Consider the following 15,542-nt stretch of genomic DNA (forward strand, 5'->3'; position numbering starts at 1 on the left):
AAAAAGGGTGAAACGCGAGTTCGGGGTGTCGGAGATCGTGAAGGCGAGCGGCAGCTATACGCGCTGAGACTACTGTCCGTATTGTGAATGACTAAAGCCGACCAGGGTCCAAGGCCCAGGCAGCATGATTCTCAGCCCCCAACACGCCAGAGAGACGAGACGGTAATTGGGCAGCTGCAGCCAAGGGCCAAGGTGGGCTAAAAACGATGAAAGGAAGGGCGCTAGCATCGACAAGCATGACCAGGTTGGCGCCAGGATCGGCACAATCTGACTGGCCTGCTCGGATGCACTAAGAACTTTGGGTAAGCTTGTTTGGGGCCACCGAGCTGGCCAATTGCTGGAGAGAGCTGCCGTGAAATGGTCAAATTATATACTGCCGATCACTGCCCGTTGCCAGGTGCCAGTGCAGCAGACAGCCAGTCTAACTATAGTGACAAAGACAGACAGTCACTCCTCTCGATGGCGCGATTGCTGGCTTTGAACCGCTGGCCGCGGCCCCCACTCGCTAGGCGCCACTATTCATCCCACCTCCAACATCTGCGTATTCAGAACACCCAGTCGCCCAAGCCCCAGCCCAACCCTTCCGACTTGAAGTTCGGGCGCTCATTCACAGGTAGTACCCCTTACACCAAGGTAAACTGCAAACTCATGGTGAACGTACAGACCACATCCTCCAACTAGAATGGACCACCACCCAAGGCTGGCACAATGCCCGCATCATCCCCTACGACAACCTCAGTCTAGACCCGGCCTCCTGTGTCCTGCACTATGCATTCACCTGCTTTGAGGGCATGAAAGCGTACAAGGACCCCTCTGGTAGCGCACGGTTATTCCGACCCGAGAAGAACCTCGCGCGCCTCAACAGGTCTGCAGCGAGACTCGCGCTCCCGACATTCGATGAATCCCGCGTGCTGGAGTATCTCGCGAAATACGTGGAGATCGAAAGTCGATTTATCCCGCATTTACCAGGCCACTCGCTCTACCTCCGACCGACACTGCTCGGAACAGACGCGAGTATCAGTGTGTCAAGACCCCGCAGTGCAATGCTGTTTGTGATTGCGAGTCCGATGGGGGATTATTTTGCGAGTGGGATGAAGGCGGTTACGTTGCTTGCGACGGGGAAGCCGGTGCGTGCGTGGCCTGGGGGTGTGGGGGAGTTCAAAGTCGGTGGGAACTACGCGCCGAGTATTGTCCCCCAGGAAGCGGCCGTCGAGGCTGGGAGTCACCAAAATCTCTGGCTTCTGGCTGATGGTGCCGGTGGGGAGGAGATTGTCACCGAGGCTGGCACGATGAATCTCTTTGTGGTGTGGGTGAATGCTGCCACGGGGAGGAGGGAGCTGGTGACGCCGCCGTTGGATGGGACGATTCTGCCGGGGGTAACGAGGGTGTCGATATTGGAGCTTGCCAGGGAGAGGCTGAAGGAGATGGACGTGGTGGAGAGGAGGTTGACGATGGGGGAGTTGGCGATGGCTGAGAAGGAGGGCCGCTTGCTGGAGGTGTTTGGGGCTGGGACGGCGGTGGTGGTATCGCCAGTTATGTCGATTCGATGGGGGGAGAGGAGTATCTCCTGTGGTCTGAAGGAGGGAGAAGAAGCGGGTCCAGTGAGTCTGCAGATGAAGAAGTGGCTCGAAGAGGTGCAGTATGGCCTGGTGGAGCATCCTTGGAGGTGAGTGTTGTCCCCTTAAGAGACACCTAACTAACAAATACCTAGCTACCGTGTGTGAGCTGCGTAGTCGACTGTTTATCGCCCACTCCTACTACAGCGACCTCAGATAGATAGCTAGCTTCATTCTTCTTCCTGCATACAACTCCCTTAGTATAGAGCAACGGGTCTGTGTTGGCTGTAGTAAGCCCATTATATATATATATTTCGAAGAATGTACCAGACTCTATTGATCCCCTTATTACAAACAATACAATCTCAACAAAAGAAAACGAAACCAAGACCTAATGCAAACCCCTAGAAGCCAGACCAGTCAACTGCCTCCTTGTATCCATCCTCGACAACCCCCCGTTACCTCCCTCATGCCCCTCCCCATCGCCCTCTGCCGGGTCTCCGCCACTGTACCTCTTACTCTCCCTCCTCTCTGCACTATGTTCCCGACTCCTGCTCCTCGTCCTCGGCACAGCCCTCGGAATCATCCCCCCAAACAACTGATTCACCACATTCCAATGTTCTCGAATCGCACCTACAGTCTCGGGCTCCTCCTTCTCACTAATCAACCCCCTCCGTCCTCTAATTTCCTCGTCAGCCCGCTCTTTCTCAGCTTTCTCAGCCTTGCGAGCTTCTGCCTCCTCGCGTTCTTGACGCTCATACTCCTCCCAGCCGCGCGAGGACTTGTATAGCTCGCGGAAGACCGAAGGGCGCGCGAGAAGGGCCCGCGGCGGGTCGCTTTCGAGGAGCATGCCGTTGTCCATGACCAGGACGCGGTCGTAGTCGATGATTGTGTCGAGGCGGTGCGTGACGGTCAGCACGGTGTGTGAGGCGAAGCAGCTCCGGATGAGAGATTGCATCATGTCGTCGGTTTCGGGGTCGACTCTGTTCACCAGGTATTTTTGTCAGCATATATCTCATCTCGAACAGTGAAATGAAGGAATACATACCCGCTTGTCGCCTCATCAAAAACAATAATACTCCCCTGCCGCAACATCGCCTTGGCCATGCAGAGTAACTGCCGCTGGCCATGCGAGAACAGTTCCGGGCTCGCTACCGTCTCCAAACCGTCCTTGGCCCCGAGGATCTCCCATAGCCCGACGAGGCGGAGGGTACTGATGACTGCGTCATCCGGGGAGTAGTCGAAGGGATCGACGTTTTCGCGGATCGTGCTTCCTTCGAGCAGGAACGGGTCTTGCGGGAGGCCGATGATGGCGGAGCGGATGGTTTGCCGCGGGAGAGTGGTGATGTTGATCCCGTCGACAGTGATGCTGCCGTTGCAGAGCTCGATCATCCGGAAGAGCGCGGAGACGAGGGTGCTTTTGCCGCTGGTGGTTTGGTCGTCGTTAGCAAGTTGTTTATTTCAGGTTCAGGGCTAGGGAATCCAACGTACCTTCCACTGCGACCGACAATGGCGACCTTCTCGCCCTTCCCCACGCGGAAGGAAAGATTCTTTAACATGGGCTTGGATGGGTCCCTGTATCAATACAATACCTGTCAGTCGTGGATTTATCTTCAGGAAAAAAACAAACAAACCGATAAGTCGCCGAGACATTCCTATACTCGACCACCCCCCCGCTCGTCCACCCATCCGGCGGAAGATCCCTCTCCTCCCCGCCGCCCTCCTCCGACTCCATCCCCTCCGTAAAATACTTCACCCTCGTCACAGCCCCCAGACTCGTCTCCAGCACCGTCCAATCCGTAATCAACGCCTTGACGCTCGCGCTCAACGAGACAACATTCACCAGCGCGAGACCCAGCGAGCTCGCATTCGTGCTATGCATCGTCCCCACCGCAATCCCCATAAGCACAAGCACGAATCCGGCTACGGTCATGTCGAGCACGAGACTGAGCCACCGCTGTACCGCGTAGAGGAGGTAGTACGGTCGCTGGGACTCGGAGAGGAGCGCCCGGTTGCGCCGGCTGTATTGCTCCGCCCAGTTGAAGGCGCGGACGGTGATCAGACCGTTGAGGAGCTCCAGGAAGTTGGAGAACAGCGGGGATTTAGCTTCGATTTCCATGATGCGGAGCTGTCGCGAGGTGCGCATGTAGAAGGTGCCGATGAGGCAGTAGGCTGCAACGCAGAGCGGGATTACGGCGGTGATGTAGCGCGCCGAGACGGCGATGATAATCAGCTGGGCGACGCAGAGGAATAGCGCGAGGCAGGTTTGCAGGACGGCGAGGGGGAGTTCCATGTCGATGAGCTCGAGGTCCTGGCTGAAGCGGTTGAGGGTTGTTCCGGAGTCGGTGGTTGCGAAGAAGGACATGGGGGCGTTGACGACCGTGCGGAGCAGCCGCGAGTGGATGACCGATGCCGTTTTCGCGACGATCTTGAGCATGTAGAAGCAGGCGGTTGCCAGGAGGAAGACGGCGCCCAGCACGCCGAACATCCAGTAGACGCCGATCCGCATCGTTCGGTTCCTGTTTGGCTCCGCGTCATTGTCGCGCGCCCACCAGGTAACCCAAACGGTGGGGAAAGCCTGAAGGAAGACAAAGATGGCCATGAGCCCGAAGTAGACTAGCCAGTTGTGCCAGGGGACTGTGGTCAGGTAGTATAGGTACGTCTGGTAGTCGCTGGTCTTGCGGGCATCGGAGATGGCCTCGTCGGAGTAGGGGGCTCGCTTGGTGACTTTTTCCACGGCTTTGGGCATGGCGCTTTTCATCTGGATGGCGGGGGGTTGGGCGATGGCAAACCCTTGGATGTAGTCAAGACGCTTGGCGCAGTCGTCGAAAGTGCCTTGGACGAGGATCGTGCCGTCGGTGTTGAGGGCGAGGATGTGGTCGGCGTAGGGGAGTCGGTGGACGGCGTGGGTGACCATGATCACGGTCAAGCGCTGTTTTCGGACGAGGCCGCTGGGGCCAAAGACCTGAGTGAAGATGTGTTCGTCGGTGACGGGGTCAAGCCCGCTCAGGGCGTCGTCGAGGAGAATTGTTTCGACGTTGGAGTAGAGGGCTCGTGCAAGGGCCTGTCTCGTTAGTCATCACTGCTTGAACAGGACGCAAAGAAGCATACCAATCGCTGCCTTTGCCCACCACTCAGTGAGACGCCCTTACTGCCCACCGCAGTTTGATCACCGGCATTCAACTCGGCAAAGTCCTTCTCCAGCCCACAGGCGGCAACAACGGTCGAATACCACGGCGGATCGTACTTGGACCCGCCGAGGATATTCTCCTGCACACTGCCGTTGGTCAACCACGCCTCCTGCCCACAATATGCCATCCGGTCACAATGCACTTTCAGCCTACCCGTTAGGCAGTTTACCTCGCCGAGCATTGCCTTCACCAGCGTCGTCTTCCCACACCCCACAGCACCCACGATCATGGTCAGCGTATGCGGTTCAATGCGGAAGGACAGACGGTGCAAGATCGGTTCCTCGCCGCCCTTCCATCCGATGTCCACATCCAACGCCTCAATACAGGGCGTCTTTTCGCTTAGGGGCGACAGAATGATCTCGCGGGGATCCTGGTGCGGGTCTTGGGCGAGGTACTTGCGGATCCGATCAAGGCACTCGAGCGCCATGGCTGTCTCGCTGATAGACTCGACTAGGGTGCCGATGAAGACCGCGAAGAGGTTGAAGAGGGTCAACGATGTAAGAGCACGCGCACTCCCGAGAATCTCATCCGGGGCGTCTCCCGAACCCAGCGCGTAGATGGTGAAACTGACAATCGGCGTGATGAGCGTGTTGAAGTTGGCTGCGTTGCTAGTTAGCAAGATCATGCATCAAACCCAGACTAAAGACTTACAGAGCCCAACAACGGCGATTAAAAGCGAGCGAAATTGCTGTGACGCAAGAATCTCATGCTCCCGCAGGGCCTGGATCTTGTTATACAGAAGATCCGTCAACCCGGACATCTTAACTCCCTTCATTGAGCCCAGCATCTCCGCCGTAATCGCGACTCGTTTCTGAATTGCCTCGATCCACAGATTCTGGCGCTCGCCGGCCATCATGGCAATCTTCATGGCCATGACCGTGCATCCTACCCAGGTTACCCATGTTAGACTGCGATTGAAAGAGAAGCAATATGATTCCAGACTCACCAAAAGCAATAATGATCGGCGCAATTCCCGCCGTATCCAACTCTCGATACAACAGATACAACGCAATGCCAATCTCAATCAGACTCGCCCACGTATCATGGATATACCTCCCGCAATGCGTAATGCGTTCAATATCCGTACTCATGAGCGTCAGGGCCGCCGAGTCATCGTTCCGATGCGCGTTGATCGCCGTGCTCTTCTCGAAAATCATATCTACTAGCGCCCCGCGCATCATCGTAATCACCCGGTACGTTTTGTGCTGCGCTGTCGCGGTCGCCACGGCGATACCTCCGTAGACGAGCGCGTACGCGCCAATCAAGAGAATGCCCTTGCTATGTGCATCCGGCCGGTCCCTGAAGACAAACAGCTCGACCGTGGTGCGGACGAGGAACGGCTGCGCGATGATGAACCCGCTCTGACAGAGCCGTGGGAAGATACCAGCCAACAGCTCCCATTTGAAGGCTTTGGCCATGGGTAGGTTCATCGCGCCAGGGTTGTCCTTGTTGGCGACCGCCTCCCAGTGGGCGACGACGCGGTGTTTGCCCTCTGGGTCCGGGAGTAGAGGGCTCTCAAGGTGGAAGAGGTCGCTCATTGAGAGGGCGGTGCGTGCGCCACGGAATAACAGCGGGTTCAGCCACCAGAAGAGACTGCGGTTGACGACGCCGGTGAAATCCTCGGGTGCTGGGCTGGCGTATCGTGGTCTGGCAAGGCGCTGCTTTTCCCAGATCTCGATGAGCAGCAGGGGGGCTCGGATGGCTATGCTGGCGATGAAGATGGCCGAGACCTTGTGCAGGCCTTGGATTGTCCATATTGTGCGGGCAACGGGAATATCAAAGAGTAAGGTGAGAAGGAAGTAGATGCTGAGGATCTTTGATGGACGAAGAGAGCGATAATGTGAGAGGTGTGAGAGGTATCCGCAGAGGAGACTGGCGATGAGTCGGAGGACTGTTGATGCAATGGTGAGATCCGTCCTCGGGGTCCTGGGTTTCATCCAGAATGCCAGTAACAGTACTTGCGAGATGGAATGTAGCGCATGGAATAGCTATATTGGCGGGTTAGTTATGTTTCATGAGAGTTCAGACGACATACCAGTTTCAAGGTGTGCAACCAGCCCCCTCTAACCTTGAAACTGGCGCCACGCAGTAGGAAACACCGGACCGTAGCCGCCAGAATCAACGTCGCGGCAGGAACAACAGATAGAAAGGCTTCCTCAAAATACAAAGTAAAGTCCAACCCCCCATAGCATGCCTCTCCCACTATGGGGCCGAAGTGGTTGTGCTCAGCGATCGTGCAAGAGCCCGCCATGGCGAGTTCAAAGATAGCAAACAAGGATAGAGGTTCAATTCCATTCCCCGTCCTAATGGCCCAGCCTTCTGAAATTTCTGGGGAGATATGGACTCTTCACTAAGTCGCTGCGTGTCTGCCTGGGGGATGCTGTCGGTCACTGCCCCAGACGACACACAGCACAGCACAGCACAAGATTAGGCAAGCGGGTCCTAAGCCAGTCCACCTCTCACGTGTGCGCCCGGAGCCAAAAGCAGAACCCAAACCAAAAACCAAAGGCTGTGTTTGCCTGACAGTGGCGGGGCAAGGAGAAGGGGGTGTGAGACGAGCAGAGGGGGCTCAGCTCAGCTTAGAGCTGCGTGTCGGGACTGCGGGTACGGTATGCTATGCTTCGGGATCTGGGACCGTTCGACATCGAGTAGCCGTAGCTCGTAATCGTATGGGTGCAGCAGCTGAAGAATCGGCCCCCAATGGCCAAGAGCACGGAGAATCGATGGCAACCGCGTGGACGGAAGTCCGAGAAGCCATGGGAGGGCGAGACTAAGCTTCGTGGGTGAAGAGTCGAGAGCAGTCATGCGGCGATCTCTCCGGCCCTTAAGCTTAAGGTTAGCCTTTCCGAGCACGCCAATCACAATCATTATCCTCCACAGCCTGTGCGTACCATACATACGGTACTCTGACGACGATACGGTGGTACTACAATACGGTAATACAACAATACCATGCATGATACCGTAATACATACTACCCCCCAATGCTCCGACGCACTCTACATGGACTATCCAACATTGCAGGAACACCCAAGTGGCCAGATCGAACACCTGCTTAGCCTTGTGCAAGCACCTAGACACTTGGAAGCAGCTTCCAGGTCATCTCAAAGCCTGCTGATGGATTTTCCGAAATAGAAGCCATGCCCCTGATCCACAGGGTATAACTGTAGCACAAGCTCGTTCAGAGTCTTGAGAGGTATCTTTTAGACCATCTCCTCTCAGTCACCCCAACTCATCAAAGAAAGAAAGAGAAAAAGAAGAACCGACCAGCCATGGTCGCCGCCCAAGATGATGGTGCGCAGCGGAAGCTCGCCCATACCCTGCTCTTGGAGCTGATGTCGTGCGTTTCACACCATCTCCACCTTGTCCTACCTACATGTGTACCTTGCATTGTTGATGTTGATGCTGACATCTCCCTGCATCGACCAGATACCAATTTGCCTCTCCCGTCCGCTGGATTGAAACTCAAGATGTCGTGCTCGGCCAGTACCGCGCCGAACGCATCATCGAGATTGGCCCGGCCGCAACCCTTACCAACATGATCAAGCAGACCGTTCAGGCCAAATTCCTGCAGAGCGACCGAGCCTCGCTACTAAATCGCCAGCTACTAGCCTCGGAGAAGCAGGGTAAGGATATCTACTATGAGGATGATGGTGTCGCGGTTGGCGTTGGAGCGGAGGCGCCCAGCCAGCCTTCCGCTGCCCCTTCCACCCCTCCCGCTGCTGGTCCTCCCGTCGTTCCCGTTGCCGTTGCCGTTCCCGTTCCCGTCGCGGCGCCCGCTCAGGCGCCCGCCACCAAAGCCCTAGCACCCGCCGGTGGCATCCAAGACCAACCGGCGCAAGCCTTCGAGATCGTCCGCACCCTCTTATCTAGAATCCTGAAGATCGCCTTGGCAGATGTAGTCGGGACACAGAGTATCAAATCGTTATCTGGTGGTAAGTAGCCAATCAACGCCTCCTGCTTCCCCTCGCTTATTGCACCGCGATATCTAACCATACCATACCATAGGCCGCTCCACCCTCGAAAACGAAATCATCGGCGACCTCGCCAGCGAATTCGGCTCTCTCCCTGACCGCGCCGAAGACCTCCCTATCAACGACCTCAGCGCCGCCCTCCAAAAGACCTTCTCGGGCCAAATGCGCAAGGTCATGCTGAAAATGCTCCATGCCATGTTTGCTGCTAAAATGCCCGGTCAGTTCACGGTCGCCTCCACAAGATCGTACCTTCAGACCCGATGGGGCTTGGGCCCGGGGTGTCAGGACTCGATCCTGCTTCTGGCGATTGCGCAGCAGCCTGCGAATCGACTGAAGGAGGAGGCTGAGGCGCAGGGGTTCTTTGACGGGCTGGTACAGTTCTACGCCGCTGAGCGGGGGTTGACGTTAGATGCGAATTCGGGAGTCGCTGACGAGGCGTCCGGCATGAGAGGCGGTGCGATGGTGATGGATCAGAAGATGTTGGCGGCTTTAACGGGCGGGCAGCAGGAGTTGTCAAAGGCCCTGCTGAAGATCTACGCCAAGCATCTCGATCTCGATCTCGATGGCGACCGGCGTGCGCTGCATGATCTGCAGGGGAGGGTGGAGAAGGATCTGCGCCTGGCGCTGGACCAGATCCATCAGGAGCTGGGGGAGGATTTTACCGATGGCGTGCAGCCGGTATTTAGTGCGCGCAAAGCGAGGAGGTTTGATAGTGCCTGGAGCTGGGCATTGCAGGATTTGCTGCAGTTGTATTATGAGGTGTCGAGAGCAGACGGGAAGACGGGGGTGGAGATTGATCTGGCGACGAGAAGATGCAAGCATGTTGAGGATGCGGCGGACCCGAGGCTGTTAGATGTGCTGCAGCGGATTGTGGGCAGGTTTGAGCACCAGCCCGCACTGTCGTCTTTGTTTACGCAGCTTGCGCAGCGGTGTCGCGAGTCGTTGCTCCACGGTCCGAGATACCTGGCGCAGCCTGATAATCGGGGTCCATCCACCACAATCAGTGCAGAGGGCGACATATCCTACACAGAGCATGACCGGACTGAGCCGGTGCCGCTCGCAGATCTGGTCCATATACCAAAAGATACGGAACCGTTTCTGCATCTCAAACAGCGGACGGATGGATGTTCAACCTGGATATACAGCCGCGACCTCACCGAACAGTATCGTGCCGTGCTGGAGCAAGCCACAACAACCGGAGAATCCTTTGCTGGGCGGTCGGTTCTTATCACTGGGGCAGGAGTTGGCTCCATTGGCGCCGAAGTGCTCAAGGGCCTACTGGCTGGCGGTGCTCGCGTGATTGTAACCACCAGCCGCTTCTCTTCCAATGTTGTTCGCAAGTACCAAGACCTGTATACCCAGGTTGGGTCTCGCGGGTCGGAGCTCGTCGTCGTACCGTTCAACCAGGCCAGCGTGCAAGATGTCAACGCGCTAGTCGATTACATCTATGACGGTCTCCATTGGGATCTCGACCACATCCTGCCTTTCGCGGCTATGCCTGAAAACGGCCGAACAATTGAAAAGATCGATCCCCATTCTGAGCTCGCTCATCGAACCATGATGGTCAACACGCTGCGCCTCCTCGGGTCTGTCAAGGCTCGCAAAGAAGCGCAGGGCTCCGACACTCGACCAACTCAAGTCATCCTGCCGCTGTCGCCCAACCACGGAGTCTTCGGTGGAGACGGGCTGTACAGCGAGTCCAAACTGGGTCTGGAGGCACTATTCAACCGGTGGCACTCGGAGGACTGGTCGGACTATCTCTCCGTCTGCGGTGCCGTGATCGGGTGGACGCGAGGAACGGGCCTCATGAGCGGGAATAATCTCGTAGCGCAGGGGATTGAGGAGCTAGGCTGCCGGACGTTTTCCCAGCAGGAAATGGCCCAGTGTCTCCTGTGTCTCATGTTCAACCCCATGTGCAGTCTCTGCGAGGAGGCGCCCTTGTACGCCGACCTGTCCGGTCGCATGGGCGCTGTGCCGGGTCTCAAACAGAAGGTACAGGACCTGCGCACGGACATTAACGAGACGGCAAATACACGCAGGGATCTGTTGGATGAGCTGGAAATGGAAGCCAAATGCTCAGAGGGCCCAACGACGCCTACTGCAGTTGATGAACCAACGGCCACGGCTACTGCCACTCCCACGGCACATGTCCGTCTGGAGTTCCCACCAACGCTCGATTATGAACGCGACATCAAACCACTCGCAAACGTCCGGCAAGGTATGGTCGACCTAGACCGTGTCGTCGTGGTGACCGGATTCGGCGAGATCGGACCATGGGGCAACTCGCGCACGCGGTGGGAGATGGAAGCCTACGGGGAATTCTCCCTCGAAGGCTGCGTCGAAATGGCGTGGATGATGGGACTGATTCGTTATGACAAGGCTGCACCGGGCTGGGTGGACGCAAAGACCAACGAGCGTGTCCCTGACCACGAGATCAAGCAGAGATACGAAGAGCACATTCTTTCCCACACAGGCATTCGTCTCATTGAGCCCGACCGTTTCGGGGCAAGCTACCATCCCGAGCACAAGCAGCTGTTGCACGAAGTGCTCATCCAGGAGGACTTTCCGGACCTAGAGGTTCCCGAGGCGACAGCGCAGCAAATGAAGCTTGAACACGGAGACAAGGTGCACGTTATCCCCGATCCGGCTGGGGGTGATCAATGCCGTGTCGTCTTGAAAAAAGGGGCCAAGTTGATGGTCCCCAAGGCGCTGCGGCTAGATCGCATGGTCATCGGGCAGATTCCCACAGGCTGGGACGCACGCAAGTACGGCATCCCGGACGATGTAATCTCTCAGGTAGACCCGGTGACCTTGTACATGCTGGTCTGCTCAATCGAAGCACTCCTCTCGTCGGGAATCACCGATCCCTACGAGATATACAAGTATATCCATGTCTCCGAGGCCGGCAACTGCGTCGGATCCTCCCTGGGCGGGTTCAACTCGCTCCAGCAGATGTATCGCGGGCGGTACATGGAGAAGGAAGTGCAAAAGGACATCCTGCAGGAAACGTTTGTCAACACGATCGGCGCCTGGATGAACATGCTTCTCATGTCCTCTGCCGGTCCTATCCGCACGCCCGTGGGCGCCTGCGCAACGGCCATCGAGTCCGTCGAGCTCGGCTACGACACGCTCGTCAGTGGGAAGGCTCAGTTCTGCTTCGTCGGCGGCGGCGATGATTTTGGTGAGGAGGTGCTTTATGAGTTCGCGAACATGAAAGCCACCGCCAACACGGTTGACGAGTTCGAGCAGGGCCGCGAGGCCTCCGAGATGTCTCGCCCCGCTGCAAGCACGCGCAACGGCTTCATGGAGTCTCACGGCTGCGGAGTGCAAATCCTCACAACCGCAAGTCTCGCCATCGAGATGGGTCTGCCTCTGCGCGGCGTAGTTGCCTTTGTCGAGACATCCAGCGACAAGGCAAGCCGGTCGGTGCCGGCACCTGGCAGGGGAATTCTCTCCAAGGCTCGTGAGTCCTCTTCGCTCATTCCGTCGCCGCTTCTCAAACTGTCCAACCGGCGCAAGCGTCTCGACTTTCGTAAGAAGCAGATTGAGTTCGCGCGTGAAACCGCCCTCGAGGAGCTGCAGCTTGAAATCGCCAACATCGAGGAACCCGACGTCGAGACGTATATCCGCGAGCGCACAGCCCAGATCGATGCCGACGCCCGCAAAGAGCTTAAAAACGCCCAGTACCACCTCGGCAACACCTTTTGGCATGACGACCCCAGCATCGCGCCTCTGCGCGGCGCCCTAGCCGTCTGGGGCTTGACGATCGACGACCTCGACGTGGCCTCTTTCCACGGAACATCGACGAAGCTGAACGAGAAAAACGAATGCAGCCTCATTCAAGCCCAGCTCTCCCACCTCGGCCGCGAAAAGGGAAATGTCATTCTCGGCGTCTTCCAGAAATACCTCACGGGCCACCCCAAGGGCGCTGCCGGGGCCTGGATGCTAAACGGCGCGCTCCAAATCCTCGACACGGGCATCGTCCCGGGGAACCGCAATCTCGATAACGTAGAGGCAGAGCTGCAGCAAAACGAGCAGATTGCATTCTTGAATCGCAGCTTGGATACTGGGAGGGGGAGTATGCGGGCTGTTAGCATCACGAGTTTTGGGTTTGGGCAGAAGGGCGCTCAGACGATTGTGGTGCATCCAAAGTACCTGTTTGCGACGCTGGAGGAGCAGGAGTATGAGGTCTATGTAGAGAAGCGGACCAAGAGGCAGAAGAAGGCGGATGCGTTTTTCTATCGCGGGTTTGCTGGAAACAGGCTGTTTGAGTTGAAGAGTGCGCCACCCTGGGCGCCGCAGAAAGAGATGGAGACCTTGCTCGATCCCACAATGAGGTTTTAGATTGTTTGTCTTGGGAGTTCTGCACAGTTGCCAAGTATTTAGTAATGTATTATTTCAATCTCAATGAGAGTAGCATATGTCGGGGACAGAAATGACTTGCTGGAAGCGACGCAAGGATCTGGGCACATAATATATATAGCATTGGAAAGAGGCACCACCGTCTACTCCGCGAAAGATCTATATACAAAATAGAGGGACAAGTCCCATATGCCCCGCTATTAGGCAACCGCATATAGATTGTTTCGCAGTGCTTCACAAACAAGCCTTCAAGGTATGATGATAGGGTGGCTCGGCAAGCCTATCCCAAGCAGTTGTAGGTTCTGCAGATCATGGATCACTGGTGAAACAGATATCTGCAGTAAGATGATGAAATATATATCCGTATGTGCTGGCTCTATCCTCTGGAGGAATATAGACCTATAAGACATAGTCTTCAGCTTCCGAGCGTGATTTTCCATGTAACGAGGAATATATATATAGTATCACCGCTACAAGTATATTTGCCTACCGCATACAATCCAACTCACGACCTGTTATGAACCCTCAACTTTATCCGGGAATGAACAAATATACACAAATCTCCCTAGACCACCGCACGAGGCCTAAATTCAACCAAAGGCCCCTCCTTCGCAGCCGTGATATGCAGCTTCAGCCCGTACTCAGCCTCCTCATTCCCCTTAACACCCTGAGGCAACCGCATATCAAAAGCATACAGAATATGAGACAATGTCAAAGTCAACTCAACATAAGCCAGTGGCTTCCCGATACAGCCCCTGGGCCCGATTGAGAAGGGCGTGAAGCCCGCAAACGGCGAGTACTCACTGCGATATGCCTCCGGCACAGCCTCGGGTCCCAGCCACCGTTCCGGAATAAATTTAAAGGGTTCCGGGTAGATCTCCGGGTGGTGCTGGATGGCGTAGACACATGTGCCTGCCTCAAGACCCTGGGGAATGTACTGACCATCTACGGTCGCTCCACCCTCTTCGGCCTGGCGCCAGAGGGGGCCGGGGGCCGACGGCGACAGACGCATGCTCTCCTCGATGACGGCGCGGAGGTACGTGCAGGAGTTTACTTTGGGGCCGAGAACAATTTCAGACCGGGATTGGAACGTGCTGCGGACTTCTTGCACGGCGCGTTCGTAGACCTGACTGTGGTTGCAGAGGTAGTAGAGGGACGCCGCTAGTGCAGTTGAGGTGGTATCGGTTCCTGAGCAGATGAGTTAGCTCTTTCTACTTGATGAAAATGAGGATCTGATGCGAAATACCAGCGACCACCAAGGTTGCGCTCTCGCCGCAAAGCTCCTTGAAGGAAAGGGGCTCCTGTGTTTCAGGGTCCGTTGCATCGCGAAGCATGGTGAAGGCGCCTTTCATGGTACCCTTGGCTGACAAGGCGAGTCCCTGATGGATGATTTCGCCGACGAACTTGACGAACTGGTTTCGAGCCGCAATGGCCGCGGGGAAGAGGTACTTGTCGATCTTGAGGTTTTTAGAGCCGCCGGCTTCGATCAGACAACCAACTCGCACATTAGAAATTTCAATGATGTGCGGTACGTGTCGGTATTTCTTCTCTGTTAGCGAGGACCAGGGGACGCCGAAGATGACACTGCACATGACGTCGAATGTGAACCAGTCACCTGCATCGCATTAATTAAGACCAAAGTCTGCTAATAAAGATAGGTACATGAGATAACTTACACCAGTGGGACATGTTCTTGACCGGCCCCCAGGTGCCATCTGGAACAAGGTCATTTGAATTGTCGCTTCGCCGACGGAGGGCCGTGCAGAGCTGCGCTATCTTCTCCTGTATGGTTTCCTCGTAGCTCCGGAATGCTGCATCGGAGAAGGCCTGGCTGATCAAGCGGCGCTTCTTGCCGTGCTTGCGCTTGTCGATCGTAGTCAAGGTGTTCGCGGCCTGGTGTACCATGGCGTTGTATTTGACCGATTTTTTGAAGTTACGGCCGTGAGAGTAGATCTCTTTGACCTATCAGTATATATATATTATTGAAGGGATTGCCAACGTACCTTTCAAACCGGCGGCAGTGTTAATGCTCAGCTCATTGGGCCCGTAACGAACATAAGGGCCTAACCATCCAGATATATCAGTCAATGCTTTTTTTCCTTTGGAAAGAGCTGACACCACCCACCATACTTCTCGTGGCAGCGCCACATATCAAGGTGCTGGTCGCCTTTCCATGAGTGCCAGACCGCATAGTAGTTGGTGAGTTTGCCCAGTAGAGGCCCGGGGTACTTGGAGTACGGGTGGAAGTACAATCGACGAACACAGAAAATGGTGAACTATCACGTCTAGTGTCAGTCGCTAGCTCATCAATACCGAAGACTCAGACAAAGTCGACTTACCGCAAGTACAACCACTCCCGTCCACACCGCGAACGCGGCTAGTACGTTCGAAGTAGCAAAGTAGGTAGGCAGCATATTGGACTAGGAGTGTCTCAACCTCTCAATGCAGTTGTGATACCT

The 15,542-nt window shown here is 56.1% G+C and overlaps 4 protein-coding genes across 4 annotated transcripts; 2 read left to right on the plus strand and 2 right to left on the minus strand.

The window, feature by feature from the left end:
* Positions 1-459: 459 nt before the first annotated feature.
* On the plus strand, positions 460-1,670 carry BJY04DRAFT_211990 (aminotransferase; the record flags this gene model as incomplete). The annotated part of the gene is made up of 2 exons (XM_073714481.1): positions 460-613; positions 664-1,670. The coding sequence occupies 2 exons, from the start codon at positions 460-462 to the stop codon at positions 1,668-1,670; spliced, it is 1,161 nt and encodes a 386-aa protein (XP_073564348.1).
* A 277-nt stretch (positions 1,671-1,947) lies between these two features.
* On the minus strand, positions 1,948-6,998 carry BJY04DRAFT_211991 (uncharacterized protein; the record flags this gene model as incomplete). The annotated part of the gene is made up of 8 exons (XM_073714482.1): positions 1,948-2,539; positions 2,605-2,982; positions 3,048-3,131; positions 3,191-4,620; positions 4,668-5,347; positions 5,399-5,632; positions 5,694-6,735; positions 6,783-6,998. The coding sequence occupies 8 exons, from the start codon at positions 6,996-6,998 to the stop codon at positions 1,948-1,950; spliced, it is 4,656 nt and encodes a 1,551-aa protein (XP_073564349.1).
* Positions 6,999-7,870: 872 nt separating this feature from the next.
* BJY04DRAFT_12385 (uncharacterized protein) lies at positions 7,871-13,333 on the plus strand. Its single transcript, XM_073708383.1, has 3 exons — positions 7,871-8,087; positions 8,177-8,682; positions 8,756-13,333. The coding sequence occupies exons 1-3, from the start codon at positions 8,020-8,022 to the stop codon at positions 13,063-13,065; spliced, it is 4,884 nt and encodes a 1,627-aa protein (XP_073564350.1). The 5' UTR covers positions 7,871-8,019; the 3' UTR covers positions 13,066-13,333.
* Positions 13,334-15,497, minus strand: BJY04DRAFT_225875 (cytochrome P450; the record flags this gene model as incomplete). Its single annotated transcript, XM_073718289.1, has 6 exons — positions 13,334-14,271; positions 14,330-14,698; positions 14,760-15,038; positions 15,087-15,146; positions 15,209-15,359; positions 15,423-15,497. The coding sequence occupies 6 exons, from the start codon at positions 15,495-15,497 to the stop codon at positions 13,649-13,651; spliced, it is 1,557 nt and encodes a 518-aa protein (XP_073564351.1). The 3' UTR covers positions 13,334-13,648.
* Between the last annotated feature and the right edge of the window lie 45 nt (positions 15,498-15,542).

The sequence above is a fragment of the Aspergillus karnatakaensis genome (genome assembly GCF_047715665.1).
Source record: "Aspergillus karnatakaensis strain CBS 102800 unplaced genomic scaffold BJY04scaffold_105, whole genome shotgun sequence".
In the NCBI taxonomy this organism is placed as follows: Eukaryota; Fungi; Ascomycota; class Eurotiomycetes; order Eurotiales; family Aspergillaceae; genus Aspergillus; species Aspergillus karnatakaensis.

What these genes read in the sequence shown, in the direction of transcription:
- BJY04DRAFT_12385 (XM_073708383.1), top strand. Translation starts at nt 8,020, where the DNA reads ATGGTCGCCGCCCAAGATGATGGTGCGCAGCGGAAGCTCGCCCATACC. An exon ending in CTGCTCTTGGAGCTGATGTC is followed by an intron (nt 8,088 to 8,176) that starts GTGCGTTTCACA and finishes TGCATCGACCAG; the next exon opens with ATACCAATTTGCCTCTCCCG. An exon ending in TATCAAATCGTTATCTGGTG is followed by an intron (nt 8,683 to 8,755) that starts GTAAGTAGCCAA and finishes ACCATACCATAG; the next exon opens with GCCGCTCCACCCTCGAAAAC.